The sequence below is a fragment of the Ambystoma mexicanum genome, chromosome 1p (genome assembly GCF_040938575.1).
Source record: "Ambystoma mexicanum isolate Mex_15411 chromosome 1p, UKY_AmexF1_1, whole genome shotgun sequence".
Lineage (NCBI taxonomy): Eukaryota > Metazoa > Chordata > Amphibia > Caudata > Ambystomatidae > Ambystoma > Ambystoma mexicanum.
In genome coordinates this window covers 994,268,419-994,289,130 of record NC_090921.1, presented here as the reverse complement: position 1 = coordinate 994,289,130, position 20,712 = coordinate 994,268,419, and the positions used below count along the sequence as shown (strand labels likewise).

Genomic DNA, 20,712 nt, shown 5'->3' with positions numbered 1-20,712 from the left:
ATGCATTTCATGTTATGTGTTTAGAGAATCACTGACACCCATTGGGTGTATGTGAGGGACATGTGTTTGTTTTGGAACTTGCAATTGGTGTTCTGTGATGTAATTGCAGAATATGAGTGGGTGGATGCAATACTCGGGTGGGTGTTTTGCATTTGGGGGCTGACCATAGAGACCAGGGATCTGGACTGATATGACATGTTGGGTGGGGAACATGAGTTGGACATGGGTGGGGGGCCTGCTGGAGGCTGCCCCTGGTGGCTGGGGGGTGGGGGTGGTGGGAGACATGGGTGGGGGCCTGGTGGAGGGTTCCCCTGGATGCTGGGGGGTGGGGGTGCAGGGGGACATGTGTGGGGGCCTGGTGGAGGGTGCCCCTGCACTGCTGGGGGGTGGGGGTGGTGGGAGACATGTGTGGGGGCCTGGTGGAGGGTGCCCTGCACTGCTGGTGGGTGGGGGTGATGGGTGACATGAGTGGGGGTCTGGTGGAGGGTGCCCCTGGATGCTGGGGGGTGAGGGTGCAGGGGGACATGTGTGGGGGCCTGGTGGAGGGTGCCCCTGCACTGCGGGGGGGTGGGGGTGGTGGGAGACATGTGTGGGTGCCAGGTGGAGGGTGCCCCTGGATGCTAGGGGGTGGGGGTGCAGGGGGACATGAGTGGGGGCCTGGTGGAGGGTGCCCCTGGATGCTGGGGGGTGGGGGGGGTGGGGGTGGTGGGAGACATGAGTGGGGGCCTGGTGGAGGGTGCCCCTGGATGCTAGGGGGTGGGGGTGCAGGGGGACATGAGTGGGGGCCTGTTTGAGGCTGCCCCTGCACTGGTGGGGGGTGGGGGTGGGGGGTGACATGGGTGGGGGCCTGCTGGAGGCTGCCCCTGGTGGCTGGGGGTGCAGGGGGACATGCGTTGGTGGGCAGTAGTGCTAGTTGATATGTGGGTTGGCTGGTGGGCATGGCCATGGTGGATGGGGTGCCTGCAGGACATGTGCTGGGTAGGCCCCTGTGGTGTGAGCCACCTGCAGGGGCCGTGGAGGGTGTAGAGGGTACACCTGGGAGGACCCACACGTGCAATTCACGTGTGCTGCTCCCCGCGCACCCCCGGAATACACGTACCCCGCTCAATCGCGTGTCACTTCCCGCGCACCCCTGAAATACACGTACCCCGCTCAATCGCGTGTGGAACTTCCCGCGCACCCCTGAAATCCACGTACCCGGCCAACTCGCGTGTGGAACTTCCCGCGCACCCCTGAAATCCACGTACCCGGCCAAATCGCGTGTGGAACTTCCCGCGCACCCCTGGAATCCACGTACCCGGCCAAATCGCGTGTGGAACTTCCCGCGCACTCCTGAAATCCACGTACCCGGCCAAATCGCGTGTGGAACTTCCCGCGCACCCCTGGAATCCACGTACCCGGCCAAATCGCGTGTGTCACTTCCCGCGCACCCCCGAAATACACGTACCCGGCCAAATCGCGTGTGTCACTTCCCGCGCACCCCCGAAATACACGTACCCCGCTCAATCGCGTGTGGAACTTCCCGCGCACCCCTGAAATCCACGTACCCGGCCAACTCGCGTGTGGAACTTCCCGCGCACCCCTGAAATCCCCGTACCCGGCCAAATCGCGTGTGGAACTTCCCGCGCACCCCTGGAATCCACGTACCCGGCCAAATCGCGTGTGGAACTTCCCGCGCACTCCTGAAATCCACGTACCCGGCCAAATCGCGTGTGGAACTTCCCGCGCACCCCTGGAATCCACGTACCCGGCCAAATCGCGTGTGTCACTTCCCGCGCACCCCCGAAATACACGTACCCGGCCAAATCGCGTGTGGAACTTCCCGCGCACCCCTGGAATCCACGTACCCGGCCAAATCGCGTGTGGAACTTCCCGCGCACCCCCGAAATACACGTACCCGGCCAAATCGCGTGTGGGACTTCCCGCGCACCCCTGGAATCCACGTACCCGGCCAAATCGCGTGTGGAACTTCCCGCGCACCCCCGTACTACACGTACCCCGCTCATTCGCGTGTGTCACTTCCCGCGCACCCCCGAAATACACGTACCCCGCTCAATCGCGTGTGGAACTTCCCGCGCACCCCTGAAATCCACGTACCCGGCCAACTCGCGTGTGGAACTTCTCGCGCACCCCTGAAATCCACGTACCCGGCCAAATCGCGTGTGGAACTTCCCGCGCACCCCTGGAATCCACGTACCCGGCCAAATCGCGTGTGGAACTTCCCGCGCACTCCTGAAATCCACGTACCCGGCCAAATCGCGTGTGGAACTTCCCGCGCACCCCTGGAATCCACGTACCCGGCCAAATCGCGTGTGTCACTTCCCGCGCACCCCCGAAATACACGTACCCGGCCAAATCGCGTGTGGAACTTCCCGCGCACCCCTGGAATCCACGTACCCGGCCAAATCGCGTGTGGAACTTCCCGCGCACCCCCGAAATACACGTACCCGGCCAAATCGCGTGTGGGACTTCCCGCGCACCCCTGGAATCCACGTACCCGGCCAAATCGCGTGTGGAACTTCCCGCGCACCCCCGTAATACACGTACCCCGCTCATTCGCGTGTGTAACTTCCCGCGCACCCCCGGAATACACATACCCCGCTCAATCGCGTGTGTCACTTCCCGCACACACCCGGAATACACGTACCCCGCTCAATCGCGTATTTTACTTCCCGCGGCGCCACTTTTTTGATGCGCTGGGACTCTACCGCCTGCCTTCGTGTGGCGGACGTGTTTCAGCTTGTGCGCGGCTTTGGCTGTGCGTGGGTTTGCCCTATTCCATTCCATGAATACGTGTGGTTCGTGTGCGTGTGGGCGTTACCTCTGCTTCCGTGCAGTGCATCCCCAGTTACGCCCTTATTTTCGCGTGTTGTTCCCCATTCCGCGCGTTACGCCCCATGTCCCGCCCACTTTCTGCTGTGTGCGCTGAGGTTGTGCGCTTTCACTGTGCGCGTCGCGCACGCCTTTCGCGATGTTGCAGTGACTTGTGCGCCATGCACGGGTTTGGCGCACATCCCGCGGTGAACACGCGCAGGGACTTCCATGAATCGCACGCGTGCGCCTGTTTTTTTCCGCTTGCGCATGCTTGCGCATGCTTGCGCCTAGATTTTCGGCGCACGTTGGTTCCATGAATCGGCCCCTGAATCTTTTTCTTGTATTCACCGGCACTCCCGTTGTATGCGTTGTCCCTCGCAGTGTGTACAGGCCTATTCCAGCTGGCAACAGCCACACAGGAGGAGGCAGGCCCTGGCAGACGTTGCACGAAGCAGCAGTTCAGAGCTGTAGCTTGGATTGCTGTTGGGTCTATTACACTCGTGTCAAGGTCCCAGAGTTCTGAGATCACGTGTTGTTTATACAAGGTGTGAGTAATGCACGAGTTGTGTTTTTTTTAGTGTTTGCCCAATTCTGTTTGTTTGTTTTTCCCCCATTATAAACGCACGTGTTTTGTAATGATAACCAAGCGACCATGCAAATAAATGAACACGAGAAATGTAGTGTGTATCACAAACACCAGAATTTGACGTTCAGGAACGGGCGAATGGATTACTTGTACCTACAGTGGCACTATTTCATATGCACGCTATTTTATAAGAAAATGTTTAGTTGGTGGGGGTCTCCAAAAACAGACTAGTGGACCCTTGGTGACAGCCAAGGAGGTGACTGTTTCTCAAGCAAAGCCATCAAGAAACCTTGGGGAGTTACTGCACATGGAGAGAAGTCTTTGTAAAAGCTTGTGGGTCACAGTGAAGGTGGGCTCAGGTTTTCATCTCTCAGAGCATTGGAGGCTAGCTGGCGGGCAGCGCGCTCGCCTTGGAAACAAGACCAGGCAGAGAAACACAGGTTCGATCCCCAGTCGGCGCTTAGAAACGTCTGAGTATTAAGCGCGTTATAAATCACCAATTACAATAATAACGCGTGTTATTGTTACCTAACTTAATGGTGCAAACGCTACACACATTGGGCCTCATGAACAAACGCCAGTTCCTCCTGTTTCTGAACTTATCCTATCCTCCTATCCCCACTAAGATAGCACATCCCCCTCTCTTGCAGAGGCACGTAAGCGCCTGGAAACTGCCCTTGGGCGGTACTATAAATCAACGTAACGTAACATAGCCAGCACTATATAAAAACAAGAAAACGAAAATATGTCCGGCACAAGTGTTAAAGTATACTGTATTGATGCTTAATTACAAAAGATATGCTTAGCTAATAAACGACAACTGCTATTGTCCATAGTATGCTATGCTGATTGAAAATAAGTAGGTTTTGGTCACTTGTATAAGGGTGTGCACCCGATATCCGAGGTACGGTTTGTCAATCAATTGAAAATTAAATAAATGCATGGAAGGCTAAAAGATAGGTTTTCTGATTTTTGCAGGCATTTCAGATTTTTTAGAAATACATTCAGGGTCGGACTGGGCCATAACATTTGTCTCAGGCACCAAAAAAACGTGGCCCACAGTTGCAAATGGCAATTCATTCCTTTTGTGACATTGTTTGAATAGTATGTGAAAAACACATTTTGTAGAGGTGCACTCAAGTGGTTATAGAGATTCAGAATGGAAGACCACACTTGGTTTCAATTGCTCTCCAGAAAAAATGTGTGTTGCTCCTTGTGTATAAGTCAAATAGGACTCATTTGACTTCTAATGAAGTTATCCATTATCCCCCAAGTGAAATTTCCGATTTTGAATTATATGGTCCATTTCTTGCAGAAACTACTCCACCTCCCAAACCTGATGAAGGGCTGTACCGCCCGAAACGTGTAGTATACACAAGGAGCGACACTGCACTTTTTAAATCACTGAAAGTGCTGTCTGCCCCTTACATTGAATTGTGAAAATGTTCTACTTCTGTTCCCTTCAAACCTATTTGTATGACTTCGCATTAAGCATTGTTATAATTCTCTGCATTGGTGAGCACTATACGCTCTTATTTTTTACTATGAAAAGTATCAATTTATACATTTATTGTTTTATCTCTGAATGTTTTTGAATGTATTGACCTTTTGATGAATTTAGTGAAAACCTAATGGACTACGTCAGACAAAAGTGTACCCTGTTGTTGTCCCCAACTTGTGTTGGACCTATTTTCCTCACTGTTCGAATAGTATCCAACTGGGACTTTATTGCTCAAATGTAAGGCAAATTGTGAATTTTAAAGTTTATTCAGCAACACTGGTCAAAACTAGTAGCAGGATAGTAAAGTAACTCATCAAACTGTCCCACACTGGCCAGAAAAAACGGCCCACACCAGCATTTTGCGTTTTTGGTTTGGCTCTGGGACAGTCCCAGCCTGGATACATTAACAATTTGAGATTTGTGTTGCGGGTGCAAAATTGCTGTAAGATAGAAGGTCTGGGACATGTCGGACTGTCGCCCCAATGATTGCAGTTTGGAAGATCTGTAGTGGGTGGTTGGTTTGTGTTCCCTTCCCTCATCTCGAAAATGAACAGAACCAGTCGCAGAGCAATTTGAAGCTTAGCCCGCTCACTGTGCCTGGAGAAAATTCGGCACCCTTACAGCTGTAAATGTTGGATGAGGGGCCAGCACTTGCAATTGGCCGGACTATGAATAAAACCGTGCTTCTTGCTCCGTTTGGGAGCTTAAATTTGCCTACTTACCCCAAAATGCTCCTGCCAACTTGATATGTACATGAAAGTTTAAACATTATTTTTGTCCTACATATTTCTCAACAGGTCGATAATCTCATTATAATTAGTTTAGAGAAGTGTTCTAGCATTAAAATGAGAGAAGAATTGTTACAGCGCAGGGGTCAAAATAAAGATTTAATGAGTAGGAGCTAAAAGTAGCTCATGGGTTTCAGCCATCACACATTAAGCAGACACAGACTTTGGGGGACAAGGATCTAGTGCATTGCATTTCACATGAGATGCAAACTATAACTGTTTCTCCGACTCTTCTAATCTACATGCAGGCTCTAAATGGCTCCCAACAGTATTGATTCCTCCAGTGCTGCCCCTGCTTTTAAACACCACAGGATATGTACACGATAAAGAGTAAGCCATGTTGAGGACTCTGATTGGCTTCTTGAGGGTCGTGTCACCACATCATGTGACTTGAATTTCGTTTGAAAGTCGTTTTATCTCACATACTGCATTCCCAAAGGATCATGTGCACCAGCTAGGTGTCCTGCCTCACCAACTAAGATCTTTGGCCCTAAGACACCCAGGTCCCTGCCTGCATCCTGCCAGGAAGAGTGATAGACATCTTGAGCACTCTGATTAGTTCCCAGAGGGTCATGTGACGCACTGTTTCCCTTGTTATTGAATCTCCAATGGGCTTCTGCAGCTGAGGGCCATTGCAGCAAAGGCCAACTCCCTGTTTGGGCTTGGAAAGGGTCCTGGTGCTCTGACCCACCAATCTACCTGCTCTCTCCTCCTCGATGCCCCGGCACATGCTCTTACCTATGGGCTTAACTCTAGTGCTGCCTCTTCCTCTCTCTACTGGCTTCACCTGCATCTCTTGTATGCTTCACCACATGGTCAATTCTCCTGGTTAGCGTCAGGGGTGCCTCTCTCGCAATTATCATTTTGGTTCCATTGGAGCTCAACTTGCTTTACCGTCTTTGCTCACTGTCCTCCTATATTTGCCATTAGATGTTCCTCCTCTCCCCTCACATTATTTCTCTTCCTCTCACCATCTATTGATGCTGCACCTTCCCACATCTGCTTCCCTCTCACCCTCCTTTTCTTCTCCAGCAGATTGTTTTTCCTTTCGGCCGCATCTACTCATCTTCTCCCCACCTCCTCCAATTCCTCACGTTCCTCCTCTCCTCAGTTTCTTCTCTCGCTCTGTCTCCTCTCCTCTCTCATGGTTTCCTGCTCTCGCTCTGCCTTCCCTGTCCTCCTACCAAGGGATTCTGCTCCCGCTCTGTCTGCTTTCTTCTCCTCTATCATGGGCTCCTGCTCTCGCTCTGTCGGCTCTCTTCTCTCCTCCTCTCCTGGGCCCCTGCTTTCGCTCTGTCTGCTCTCTTCTCCTCTCATGGGCTCTGGCTCTCGCTCTGTCTGCTCTCTTCTCTTCTCCTCTCATGGGCCCCTGCTTTCGCTCTGTCTGCTCTCTTCTCCTCTCCTGGGCCCCTGCTCTCGCTCTGTCTGCTCTCTTCTCCTCTCCTCTCCTCTCCTCTCCTGGGTTCCTGATCTTGCTCTGTCTGCTCTCTTCTCTTCTCCTCTCCTGGGCTCTTGCTCTTGCTCTGTCTGCTCTCTTGTCCTCTCCTGGGCCCCTGCTATTGCTCTGTCTGCTCTCTTCTCCTCTCTTGGGCTCCTGCGCTCGCTCTGTCTGCTCTCCTCTCCTCTCCTGGGCTCCTGCTCTTGCTCTGTCTGCTCTCTTCTCCTCTCCTCTCTCATGGGCTCCTGTTCTCGCTCTGTCTGCTCTCCTCTCTTCTCCTCCTGCTCTTGCTCTGTCTGCTCTCTTGTCCTCTCCTGGGCCCATGCTCTTGCTCTGTCTGCTCTCCTCTCCTCTCCTGGGCTCCTGTTCTCGCTCTGTCTACTCTCTTCTCCTACCTGTCTGTTCTGTTCTCTTCTCCTCTCCTCTCATGGGCTTCTGCTCTCGCTCTGTCTACTCTCTTCTCCTCTCCTGGGCTCCTGCTCTTGCTCTGCGTGCTCTCTTCTCTTTCCTCTCCTGGGCTCCTGCTCTTGCTCGGTCTGCTCGCTTCTCTCTCCTCTCCTCGACTCCTGCTCTCTTCTCTCCTCTCCTGGGATCCTGCTCTTGCTCTGTCTGCTCTCTTCTCTCTCCTCTCCTGGGCTCCTTCTCTTGCTCTGTCTGCTCTCTTCTTATCTCCTGGGCCCGTGCTCTAGCTCTGTCTGCTCTCTTCTCCAGCCTCCTCCAAAACTTCTTTTCCATACACTCACGTCGACCTCAATTCCTGTTTCTGCTTTATAGGTTCTCCCAGGCCTTCCCCTTGGGAGACACTATGCTCAATGGGTTTCAGGTGTGTGCTGTTATGCATGTTACTTTCTGAATGGATAGCCTCTGGAAGCATATGGGGCTCTGGCTGCCCAGGACGTTTTGACTTTGCCCTCCCAGGTAGCAAAGAGCAAACAGACTTCACTGCGTGCCCCCATCTTAGATTGGGAGACCACGCATGTCTGTGAGAGCAATGGGGTGTAGGAGCGGAATGCTTTGCGATCTGCCCGTGTCCCCACTGATGGGTCCGTGCTGGTGTGTGAAGGAGTCTCTGCATGCAGTGACTCGAATGCCCCCTTCCGGGTCTTTTGTACATTTCTCAGTGCTGTGGTACTCATTGAATGCTTGGGGTTCTTTAACTTCGCTGTGTCTACGCGTGCCATGGTTTCGCACCCTTTCCCCTTGTTGTTTTGTAGATGGATATTCGTATTTTGAGTCTTGATTTAGCCAGCCTCTGCTTCCTCGCTATGGCATGGTGGGGGATAGTCAGGAGATCCTTCGAACAGTCATTGTCAGAATTGAATTCTAACCTGCACGTTGCACGTACATCTCTGCACTGAGTGCGTTGGGCAACTGTGCTGTTTTAAAGGGAATGGATTACCTTTTAGATTAGACGAGTATCTCCGGCATCCAAAGCGTTTCAGGGTTAAAACCTATAACCTGCAAATAACACACTGCTCATAGTCGACGTGCTTGCTGCAGGTCAACGTTTTCTTCGCCTGGTTTTGATAGGTTTGTGGTTTCAGTGCTTGCTGCCAAGGTTGAAGTGTAATCTGCAGACGACACGATGGACTCGTGCTGGGAAAATCTCTCAATTGGCTAAGCAGCCTCTGCAAGTGCTGTGTTTAACCTGCAAAATTACTGCAAGAAAAATGCAGACATTGTCACAATCCACACGAAATGCCGAATTTGCAGAAGTTAACTGCGCTCTGATTTTTGCTTTTTTACATTTATTTTGCGCTCATTGCTAGGATTCTGAAGTGCAAATGGGAGATACTTGGGGGCAAATATGATGCACCTCTCCAGTTTTTTGAAATACGTTAAACGCAAAAGAAGTGCGTGAGACGTGAAGCTAGCAAATTCAAAGCTGACCTTTATTCAAATTTGAGTTCTCCCTTCCCTTTTAACAGAAGGTCATTTGTGTCTGATCTTTTAATTCAGGTTGCTAATGAGCATTCACTGTCTGCTCTTTGCATTCCCTTTTAAACTATCTGAATTATTATGAAAGAGCGCAAACAATCTAGGGCTGTACCGAATAACATTTTTAGTATTCGGCCGAATACCAAATAGTTTGTCAAACTAATCGGCCGAAGCCGAATATGAAGCTGAATAGTTGCTTTATTTAATGAATCATGTGTCAAACGTCAAAAAACACACTTATTAAAAAACAAATAAAGCAACATTTTAAATGCATTCTATACTTTTATTTCTCTTCATTGTAATTAATGTAGCATCTTTATTTAAAGTATAAAAGCCAGAAATGAAGCAGATTTAACCAAAATGAAGGGACCAAATGTACAGAATATTGTTGCATATTCAGTGCCAGTTAAAGTAGGAGGCTTCACAAATGCAAAATGACTGCCTTTGTGAATCAGATGCATTGCATTCTCTATCCCGTTGCAAAGTCGATGTGGTCGAGTTTTGAAACTTTTTGCAGCTCACATAGAAATGAATGGTTCATGTCGGCTCATGCAGGGCACAAGTCAAGAGGAAATCTGAAATGTGTGAACTCCATCTCGCAACTATTCACCCCACCCAAACAAATGCTGCTCACTTTTCACTTATCCTAGCCAATCCTTCTTGCCTGTACACAAACATATGCAACTTATCATTCCTGATAAAATATCAGATAATGTTAAACTCAGGACTCAAGTTTTTAAAAAAGAAAAGGGGGGACTATGACGTATGCAATGGGAAGTGACATGACAGGAACTATGCACATTTATTTCAGTTTATTTTTTCCAACTGAAAAAAGTGCACATTGCATATAAAACACTTGCCAAAAGAAAAGATGTTCCTGCATTGTTACAGGCGAAGTATAAAAGATGAGCACCTTTTTTGTCTAAGAATCTGTAACAAAACATGCCCTAAGAGCAGATTACAATATATTACAAGAGCAGATTACAATATATTACAATATAAGATATTTTTCAGCTGTGTGATAACACTTTGTTTGGTCTAATTCTATTCAGTTTTGCAAACTGAAGTCTATATTTGTCTTTCTGAGTTCATAATTGCATTCAAATGAGAATGTTAAAGTATTCGGCCGGAGCCGAATAGCTTTTTTTCAGCCGGGATTCGGCCAAATACTTACTCGACGTTGAAGTTCGGTACACCCCTAAAACAATCTAATGCCATTAATTAACGAAAGAGTGGGGGTTCTCACTGTGTTTGTGGGACACAACATGAAGAATGAAAAGTGAACTGGTGCGGCCTGGTGTTTTTAGATTTTTTATTGTGAGGGCGGGGTTGTAAATATTTTCTACAAATCTGCATGAGCGAACGAGGGAGGGCTGGGTGCTATCCCCTGCAAATTGTTTGTATAATGGGTTAAAATGGTGCATTATACAGCACACATTCTGTGAAAAATTGGATAAAAGGAAAGACCGTTTATATCCGTTTTGTAGGGAAACTCACAAAAAAATCCAATAGATGCAAGTCACCAACAGTACATAGGAGCATTTGCCAAAGTATATTCATGATGCCTTTCCCCACAATATATGCCAGTATAAAAAACATTCCATTCTTACTGTGCCCATACATTTCCATGCTGGCGCACCCATATATGCCAGCATTACCATATAAGCACATGCTTATGTTTGTTTGCTTTGCACATAATGCCAACAATGGTAGTAAAAGAAAACCTGTCTGAGCTGGCTCTGCCAATAAATACCAGCACCTGCGTGCAAGAACATACCCTGTCTTGGCTTTGCCGTTAAACATGCCATACCACAATAAGAAAACATGTTCGACGACATGTAATAACACTTATCATGTTTGCTTTATTATAGTTCATATCACTGTAACAAAGGGCTGGATTGACTGCACTAAAATACCAGTATAGCCACATAATAACATGCATGCTTGCTTTATCATTGATACACGATATAAAGTACCCCACCCCAGCTCTCCTTCTCACTCCCTAAACCCGCCCCCGCCCCAATCAGTATCCCGGCTGGCACCCTACACAAGCACATTAACTAATTCTTCAAACATGCATTCATGCAGCAATGACTTGCACATGCATAGATGCAGCCCTACAAATAAGGGGTGTATCAGCTATTTTTACTCCCTAAAAATAGGCAAATACTCCCAAAAAATAATAGGGAGTAAAAATACTCCCAACAAAAAAAATAGGAAACGGACAAGTTAGGACCTTGTGTTCCTGCTTTCACTCACACAGGTCCATGAATATGTTTGGACCAGTAGTGCACATAGTACCACAGGAAGAAACTACTATTGCTGCCTGATTTGAACAAGTAAACATTTATCTTTTTTAATTTGTATGAATAACTAGATGCAAAGGAATAGTTGCCAAAACATTTCTGTTTTCCAGTTAAAGCATTTTTACTCGCTAATAAAATACTCCCTTTGGGAACTGGGCTTCCATTTGTAATCCCTTAAAAAAAAAAAATAAATAATAATAATAATAATTTTACTCCCAATTTTAAAAAATAGGGAGTAAAATACTCCCACTTCACAATCTTATCTGGAGCACTGCATAGGTAATAACCACATACACAATATGTTCACTCCTACCTTCTGCCTCGTTCTGGATGCTGCTCCTGCCGTGCCCACAACATCGCCTCCAATAACAAGGGCTGTACGACTAATGCACACAGGAACAGGAAGTGGTTAATGTACATAGGAGCAGGAGCTGGAGCGCCACTTTGCAATCCGCCCTGTTGAGTCAGGATGTGCATGGTGGTGCAGGTGCGCCTCCTCACACATTCAGATGTGCAGTTCCCAGCCTGCCTATCCAGTGGGCCGTGCAAGGCTGGGGAAGCAAAACGCCCTTGCCTTGCATGGGCCATTGGACATGCGCACTGGGGAGAATGAACAGTCAAAGGGAAAACCGTGTTGGACAGTTTAACCCACGGCTCCTCCACAGTGGGCAAGGGTATTGGTGGGCCAAGCGCCCCCTTATTATGGGTGAGCCGCCCCTGCTGTCAGTCACCCCTATACGTTTGCCATTGGATCCTACAACATTTTGACCAGTACTATTGTTTGTGATTAATGATATCTTTCCCAAGGGGAGACAAAACATTGAATTACATGAAGAGCAGTCCCATAAAGCAACAGCTGCACATGGCGGCTTCACGAAGCACCTAGTTAGTGCCACAATTCAAGATGGCTGCCTGGGTTTCTGTCACCTGAGCTTTCATGGACATGTGACAGGATCCAGAAAGAAGATCAGAATGTGGAACAGGGGCTCAGCCGTAAACTAAAAAGCCAATATCATTTGAAAGAAAGGCGAGGAAAGCTCCCAGCCAATCAGAATTCAAGTAGAGGTGTATAAAAGGAGCAAGATTCTTCGTCCGGCGCACACTTCTGTGTTGAGAGACTGATAGACAAAGCCTATGGCTCCTAATATCTTGTCTGCCATGTGGGGATGCTGATTCAATGATTAAATCCTGTTTTGCATACTGCTACTAGGTTATTTATGCAGTGAGAGGGTTGGTTACGTTTAAAGTGGGGCTTTTATGTAAGAATATTTCAGGGGGCCTCTCAGCTATTCCATAGGGGGTTTTAGTTTTTGTGCATTCAGTAAATGAAGACCAGGTGGGAATGTTTGGCCGCACATAACCTATCCATATGCTCCCATGTGGTGTATTTGTATTTGTATTTTATTGAATTTATATAGCCCTTTAATCCAAAGTGCTGTACATAAGAACTACAAGAAATGCAACAAGCATAAGATGGTAATTGAATCACAACTCAAACAGTATAAGGAACAATTTACATTATTTACCTGGAGTAAAGTGCAATTACCTGGAGTACATTAAGGAAATATCTGGCATATGCAGATAGTGTTTAAGCATATGATTGGTCTACCTTGTCATGTGGTTATATTTCTCCACTACAGCACTGGCACATGCCTTTATACAACAGCTGAACCAGGCACTGGTACACCCTGTGTATTTAAATTATATAGACAAATCACATAAAAGAGTAACCTCTCCAACCCGATACCCGCCCACTCTCCACAACACTCCTGTAGTTATACCTCCCAAGAAATGCATCCTATGAGGCAGCTCCATTCATTGACTTTGCTGAGGCTTGTTTGGTTTGTCGCCGATCGCATTCCCCCCCCCGCCCCCTACCAACCTCTATTTAATGACACTGCTGTTGTCTTTGCCGCTTACATTTGTCCAGCTCAAAGTGACTGGTACATGTTCGTGCCTGCAGCATCAGGAAAATCGTTCAACAAAATATCAGGAGCCATTGTGATTGTTAAAGCAAGTCTGTGTAAGAACAGTTTGCTTTTAGTGTTGATTATACTGTTGAGAGCTTTTCTCAATCTTTTGCGTTACTTGAGGGTAAGATCAGATACATTTTTCCAAACCAGTATAGTTGAAAAATCCCAATTTGCCATATGTAGAAGCAATTGAGCAGAGTTGCCTCAAACGCCCATGGGCCAGCAAGGCACATTTTAAGATAGTCATGGGAACATAATCTCACTATTCTAGAGTCACAAGCCCAGCAATGCTCAAGGCTAGCCATCAGAGCCTCCAATACAAAAAGCTCACATAGAGCAGTGGGGCTAATAGCCCACAGCACAATAGTAAACTCCCTGGGGTAGCAGAACTTTCATTAACTCTGAAGAGCCATCCAAAACATAGGACTGACATGAAAGCACAAAACCAGCGGCACGTACCTTGCCCTAGAGTAACATGCCCTGGATTCCAGAACACAACACATTTTTAAATGGCATGCAGGGCACAGGCAACCCCAAGAGTTGGGGCATGCATGCCTACGTTATCATGAACGACATTTGGCTGCAGGTTGACTCACTTCATTGGTAGTAATACAGAGACTAGAGCTCGAGGGCCTACTCCTGTCTTGCCATATGGATTATGTTGTAAGAGGTACCGAGTACTCAATGTCTCTTTTTCATAGATTTTGAAACAGCAGGTGCCAGTGTTGGGAAGTCAGAGACTGGCTAATGTTGACCTTTTGTCCCCTTGCAGTGTATGTTGATCTTCATCATCAGCAGCCTGATCATCCTAGCCTACTGCTCCCAGGCCAGCAACGAGCGCACGTACCAGGAGGTGGTATGGGCAGTATGTGGCAAGGCAGCGGGCATGCTGTGTGAGATTGCCATCGCCGTCTACACCTTTGGCACGTGCATCACCTTTCTCATTATTATTGGGGACCAGGAGGAGAAGAGTAAGTATTGTGGGGAAACAGTGATCACAGTGCACACCAACACCAGGAGAAAACTGCATTAGTTGGGTGGCTAGGCTGACATCTTGGCTTTTGGAAGCAGGATTTTTGTTTCAGATGTTTTTCCTATTTTTGCCATCAATAGGCTGGAACCAGATTTGTTCTTAAGAGTTAGCGCCTTTGCCTCCCTGTTGATGAAATGTACAACCCCCTTTCATGAAATCGGCTAGACACCTACTAAGTCCCAAAACCCATCACCCCCTTCAAGGTTTTGTTTTCCACTGTTGTAGTTAAACTGAAAGTTATCTTAGAGTGTTAATTTTTGGAGGAATCATCATAGTGTGAAGCGAAGTAGAGAGAGACTGTTGAGTTCATAGGAATTCATCTTGGGGGGGTTTAGCGTCTCTGTACCTGATTAATAGGCAACCGGTTGGGAAGGTTGTATGTACTTTGTAAGAGATAACCCTATTTCCTACAGCACCTCTACAAACGTTACCTCTGCTGGGTGTTGATGAGAAATGCCCCAGGAGCATGAAGCAGACGTGCAGTTAGAGGATCTTGTTGGCCATGCCAATTTCTCACCTGAGGAGCCGATGCAAGCGAATAGTGCAGATCGAAAGATTGAGAATACTCTGAAGCATATGCACTGCTATTAATCTGATAATCAGAGCAGGATCATATTCCGCCTATGCACCTCAGTCATTGCTCATCAACTTCCAGAAACTGCAGTCAGCATGTCAAAAAGATGGTTATGTCTGAGATGCTGGATATGAGGAACAAGCAAACCAAATGCTGTCAAACATCATTTATCACATTTCCCAGGCAGCCACATTAGGGGCTAGCTACACCAGAGCAGCCAGAAGACAGCTGTGGCAGCGCTGATTGGGGCCCTTGCTCTTTGGACCATGTTGGGCACTTTTTGCTTGAAGACATTTTTCAATGACCCGTAGCACGCACTTCGAATGGATTGTGTCCTCCCACATATTCCTCATCTTTGATATTCGATATCCAGCTTCAGCTGCTTTGGAATTTTTTTGTTCAGCAGAGGGCTCTGTGCATCGGTGGTGTCAACTTGATGTCCCTCAAGGACCTCCGTCTCGAGGATGCTGTCAAGGAAGGCATATATAGCACCGGCAGCACCGATTGGCTTCAGTTCCGTTTTTCTGTGAAAGCTATCACTTTGGAGAAATATGGCACGCTTCATTTATTACTCGCAAGTATGTCTTCTTTGTTGACACTGACTACCCTGAAGACTGGGTTCAAGAAGTGTCGAGATTGTGACTCAAAAAATGTCATTTACCGACCCACACCGTATATGTCTATGGTGTCTCGGGGTGGAGCAGAAGACCTCCGCCTGCTCCAAGTGGCAGTCGATGACCAGAAAGGCCTTGAAGGAGCGAAAGGGGAAATTGGCGGTAGGTCGAAACCCTCAAAAATCTCCATATACCCCAATCAAAAAACCTTCGACCGACGAGTCGAGAAAAGTTTCTCCTCGGAGGAAGAAAGTTAAACGATCGAGATCGAGGAGTGGCTCCCACCACTCCTCATTGTCATTGAGGAAGTCCAAAAAGAGGCACCATAGGTCGCCTTCTTTGACTTCGTCGGGCACCTCCCATGAGAGGGTATCTTGTCCCATTAAAAAAAACTCTACACTTGCTGAAGGGGAAGCATTTAGAGCAGAAATGCTAAAAATATTTGAAAAGCAAAAACACACGGCAAGCCATGCTCCTACCGCGCTTTCCAAAGAAGCTAAGGAAAGGGCTCGAGCCAAATCCTGTTCGCCTTCGAGCTCGGGGACGAATGCCTGATCCTCATCGAGAGCCGTCGAGGCCTTCAACGCGATGACAAGTCCTCGAAGGATCCTTCGAGCTGAAAACATAAACACAAGTTGAGGGCGTCGACACCTGCTGCGCCCTCGACGCCAGCCAAGCCGTCAACATCGGCGTCACCTTCGATGCCAGTGGTACCATCGATGCCAGCTGCGCCATCGTCGCCAGCACCATCGACGCCAGCTGCACCCTCGACACCAGCTCTACCGTCAATGTCGAGCACCCCATCTAAAGCCATCGAAGTCGAAAAGGGTTTTGACGTCTCCTCGAGCGTTGAATCCACAATTTGTCAAACTCTTGATTCCTGAAAAAACATATGTTCCTTTACCAAGGAAATAATATTTTAAGTCCCTCTCCTCAATATATCCCTCAGATAATGATGCACCCTTTGGTCTCCGATTTGGTACACCAAATGTGCCTGAAAGTTTCATTTCTGAGGAATCAAGGTTGAAAGACCATTATGATAACATACAGCCATCCAGTGGGGTAGTCACCTCTCCTGAGCTAGATTTTGGAAGGTCAGAGTATGGGGAACATGCTGATGTGTCATATAGGCAGCTAATTACGTCGGTTGTCTGGTATTTTTGTGACTTGATCTGTAATACAAGTCTATTGCACTTATCCTACCACCTTTTTTGTCTCCACCTGTCCTGATAATCTTGAATTATCAGTCTCTTGTAACAATTGTTGTACTTGGCGCGCTATATAAGCAAATAAACTAAACTAATGTCAAAAGTGGTAGAATATATCGGGTAGGGTAGGCCTCTGTTAAGGATGATCTGACTGACATCTTGGATAAGGGTCCACAGATGGATCCTATACTGCTTTTCCATATTGCTCTCCAAAAAAGGGTGGCAGCAAATTGGGAGACCCAAGAAACTAACCCGGCTGTAAAATCTGACCAAAAAATATCGCCCTTCCAGTAGTGACCCGACTACCTGTCTAAACACGCCACTCCAGAGAGCTGGTGGTAGAGGCAGCTACTGCAACTTCTAAGCAGGCAGCTTACCCTACCACCCCTCCTTCTAGAGATGACAAATGAGTAGATGGATGGGCAAGGAAAGTATTTTCTGCAGGGAGTTTGGCCCTCAAATCAGCCAACTCCACATGTGCCCTTGCAAAATTCTCATTCGCTCTATGGGATTGCATTTCCATGGCAGCAGAGCATATCCCTGAGGGATAAGAAAGAGACAGATTCTTGCCCATAATTGGAGACGCAAAGAAGCCATGTGTGAGTCTCTTCAGTTGGGTCTGGATTCTGCTGACCGCATCAGCAGAGCCATGGCTGCTAGCACTGTTATACCAGATTTGCATGGTTGAGGAAGACCAGTTTTGCACCGGAAGTGCAATCCCGACTCCTCAACATGCCCTTTGACGGGTCTCACCTTTTTAGCTACAAGGCTGACTAGAGCCTTGAGAAGTTGCAGACTTCAAAAGCGGCCACCAAATCTTTAGGCGCCGCTATTAGGCAGCATCAGCCTTTTCTCCCTAGTTGACAGCCTTGGAGGGGTAGATTTTTTTCACTATTACTCCTCAGTTGGAAAAGTGAGAGGAATAGCTGGTCAAGGAGGCCAAAGAAGATTTCCTTGTGGTGGACAAGGGAGAGGTGCAAAGCCAGCCTCAAGCAGAGGCATCTTTACCATCTGCCACTGCATCGGCTGCCTCAACACCTGTCTGAGGTCTTGAGTCACAGTTCACCAGTGGGGGACAGACTGACTCTGCATCTAGAAGAATGGCGAGACAATACTTCGGATGCTTGGGCATTGGAAACCATAGCCCACGGGTACTGCCTTCCTTTCATCCACAGACCACTGAGCAATCTGCCGGGGAGTCAATCTTTGAGGATTCCAGATCCGCTCCTTGTGCAGGACATTTTAACCCTGCTAGAGAAAGGCGATATAGAGTCAGTGCCTTTAGTGGAGAGGAACAAGGGATGGCATGCTCCATATTTCCTAATACCCAAAAAGCACGGAGGACTGAGACCCATCTTGGACTTGAGATACTTGAACAAGTTCCTCAGGAAGGACAAGTTCCAGATGATCACACTTTCTCAGATCCTTCAGGCTCTCAAACTCCAGGATTGGATGGTGTCATTGGACCTTCAGGATGCTTATTTTAATGTGCCAATCCATCTCAAGCACAGAAAAGACCTGAAGTTTGCCATTGGTGGTTGTCATCATCAGTTTTGAGTACTGCCGTTTGGACTGACCTCCGCCCAGAGGGTTTTCACCAAGCTGATGGCGGTAATGGCAGAAAGTCTCAGGAGAGGGGGGGGTTCAGTTCTACCCCAACCTGGACGATTGGCTGATCAGGGTGCATTCTCCTGAACTAGTCCTGGATCTTCTCAACGTCACCTGCCACTCTCTCCACAGACTGGGCTTCTCCCTCAATTACAAAAAGCCCCATATGACACCTTCTCAAAAGCTCCAGTTCATCAGGGCTGTACTAGATAAATCACTGGGAAAGAGCTTGCCACCCGAGGTGAGGGCTGAAGACATTCTACAGATGGTCTCCACATTTCAGAGTGCCCAAAGTCTCCTGGCCTTTGATTTTTTTTTAATTTTTATTATTATTATTTTTTTTAATATTTATTTTTTAGATTGCTCGGCCTCATGACATCCTGCATTTTTCTGAAACTCTCAATGGTGCCAGTTCTCAGGAAAGATGTCGGACCTACTTCAGGTTCTAGGCAGGGTCGCACAGGATCTTCCATGGTGGGCCTGGGAGGACAACGTTCTGAAGGGAGAACCCTTTTGGCAACCATGGCCGGAGATAACAGTAGTGACGGGCGCCTCACTCATGGGGTGTGGACCCCACACCAACGATCTGACAATCAGTGGTTGTTGGTCTCCATCAGAGTCCAAACTACATATCAATCTTTTGGAGCTGAGGGCAATCGGACTAGCGCTGAAGGCCTTTCTGCCCTCTGTGCGTGGAAATAATGTGCTGATAATGACGGACAACACAGTGGCCATGTACTACCTCCACAAAAGAGGAGGTGTAGGGTCACTACCACTGGGCAGAGAGGCAATGCAGCTCTGATACTGGGCAATTCAAGAAGGAATCTCTCTATCAGCAGTTCACCTAGTCTGAGAAGATAACACAGCAACAGACGCTCTGAGCAGGCAGAGTACAGTCTCCCACAAGTGGGAACTATCTCAGGAAGTCCTTCAAAGAGATCTTCACCCTTTGGGGAACCCCTAAGTGCATCTGTTCGCAACCAGTGTCAACCAGTGTCAACCGGAAGTGCGAACTGTACTGCTCCAGGGAATTTTCCCCAAGAGGAGCTTTAGGAGATGTGTTTGTAGTGGACTGGGAGTTTCCATTCCTGTATGTGTTTCCTTCAGTCCCTGCTGTTCCTCACATGATCAGAATGGTAAAGTTCGGGGAAACACATGATCCTAGTTGGCCCGGATTGGGCTAGGAGGACGTGGTACCCGGTCCTTCTGGACATGTCCATCTGCCCTCCAATACGTTGTCCACTAATAGAGGACCTTCTGTCGCGAGAGGTGGGTCAGGTGGACCTCCATCCAGAGGTCAAAATACTCAGCCTTCATGCATGGTTTCTGAGAGGCTGAGATACAAGGATTGAGACCCTACTGGATGATGTAATGGAGATTTTGCTTTTGACCAAAGTCTTTGTACCGTTGCTGTTGGAACACGTTCTGCAACTAGTGCAAAGACAAGAATGTAGACCCTTTTCTGTGCAAAATACCTGAGGTGTTATCTTTTCTACTATCCTTAGCCAATCTGGGGATCCAGGTTGGGCCTATTAAGGGTTATTTGGCGGTGCTATCCATCTTTAAGCGCTCTTCAGAGGAATTTTCATATTTCAAGATTCCACTGGTGACACAATTTCTAAGGGGACTCATCAATGTGTTCCCACCATCTCCTTTCCAGGTTCCAATTTGGTACCTTAATCTGGTACTAAAATGTCTAATCTGTGCACCCTTTGAACCTTTACACTCATGTCAATTAAGGTTGTTTACTTTTAAAACCATTCTATTGGTAGCTCTAACTTCAGCCCGTAGAGTGAGGGAATTGCAGGCACTATCATCCAAGCCACACTTTCCCATCTTCCATAAGAATAGAGTTGTTCTGAGGGTTCAGCATTGATTCTTACCCAAAATCCTTTCTGATTTTCACTTGGGGCAGAACATGGTTTTACCTTCTTTCTATCCCCACCTCATCCTGGCAAGGAGGAAAGGAGGTTACATAGGTTGGACCCTCGCAGAACTCTGAGCTTTTTATATATCTACACTTTCTAAACTTTGCATTGATGATCAGCTTTTCATTGGCTACACAGGCCACAAACTGGGTCAAGCTGTTACTAAACAGACCTTATCCAGGTGGATCATTCTGGCAATTTCGGAATGTTACAGACAGGATTAAGGGGCCATTCCACCAGCGCATGGCTACCTATACAGCCCTACAAAGGGGTGTACCGATAGAAAGTATTTGTGAGGCATAAAAGTGGTCTACTATTCACACATTCACAAAACATTACTGCCTGGAGTCTTCCCTCGGTCGGGATGGGAGCTTTGGAAAAGCCGTCCTGCATTTGGTTCATG

General features: G+C 47.9%; 1 protein-coding gene across 1 annotated transcript in view; it reads left to right on the top strand.

Moving 5' to 3' along the window:
- SLC38A7 (solute carrier family 38 member 7) overlaps positions 1-20,712 on the top strand; it is a 220,110-nt gene that overhangs the window by 90,912 nt on the left and 108,486 nt on the right. The window contains exon 3 of the mRNA XM_069654672.1: positions 14,117-14,315. Within this exon, the coding sequence (XP_069510773.1) occupies positions 14,117-14,315 (199 nt within the window). The remainder of the gene's footprint in view (positions 1-14,116; positions 14,316-20,712) is intronic.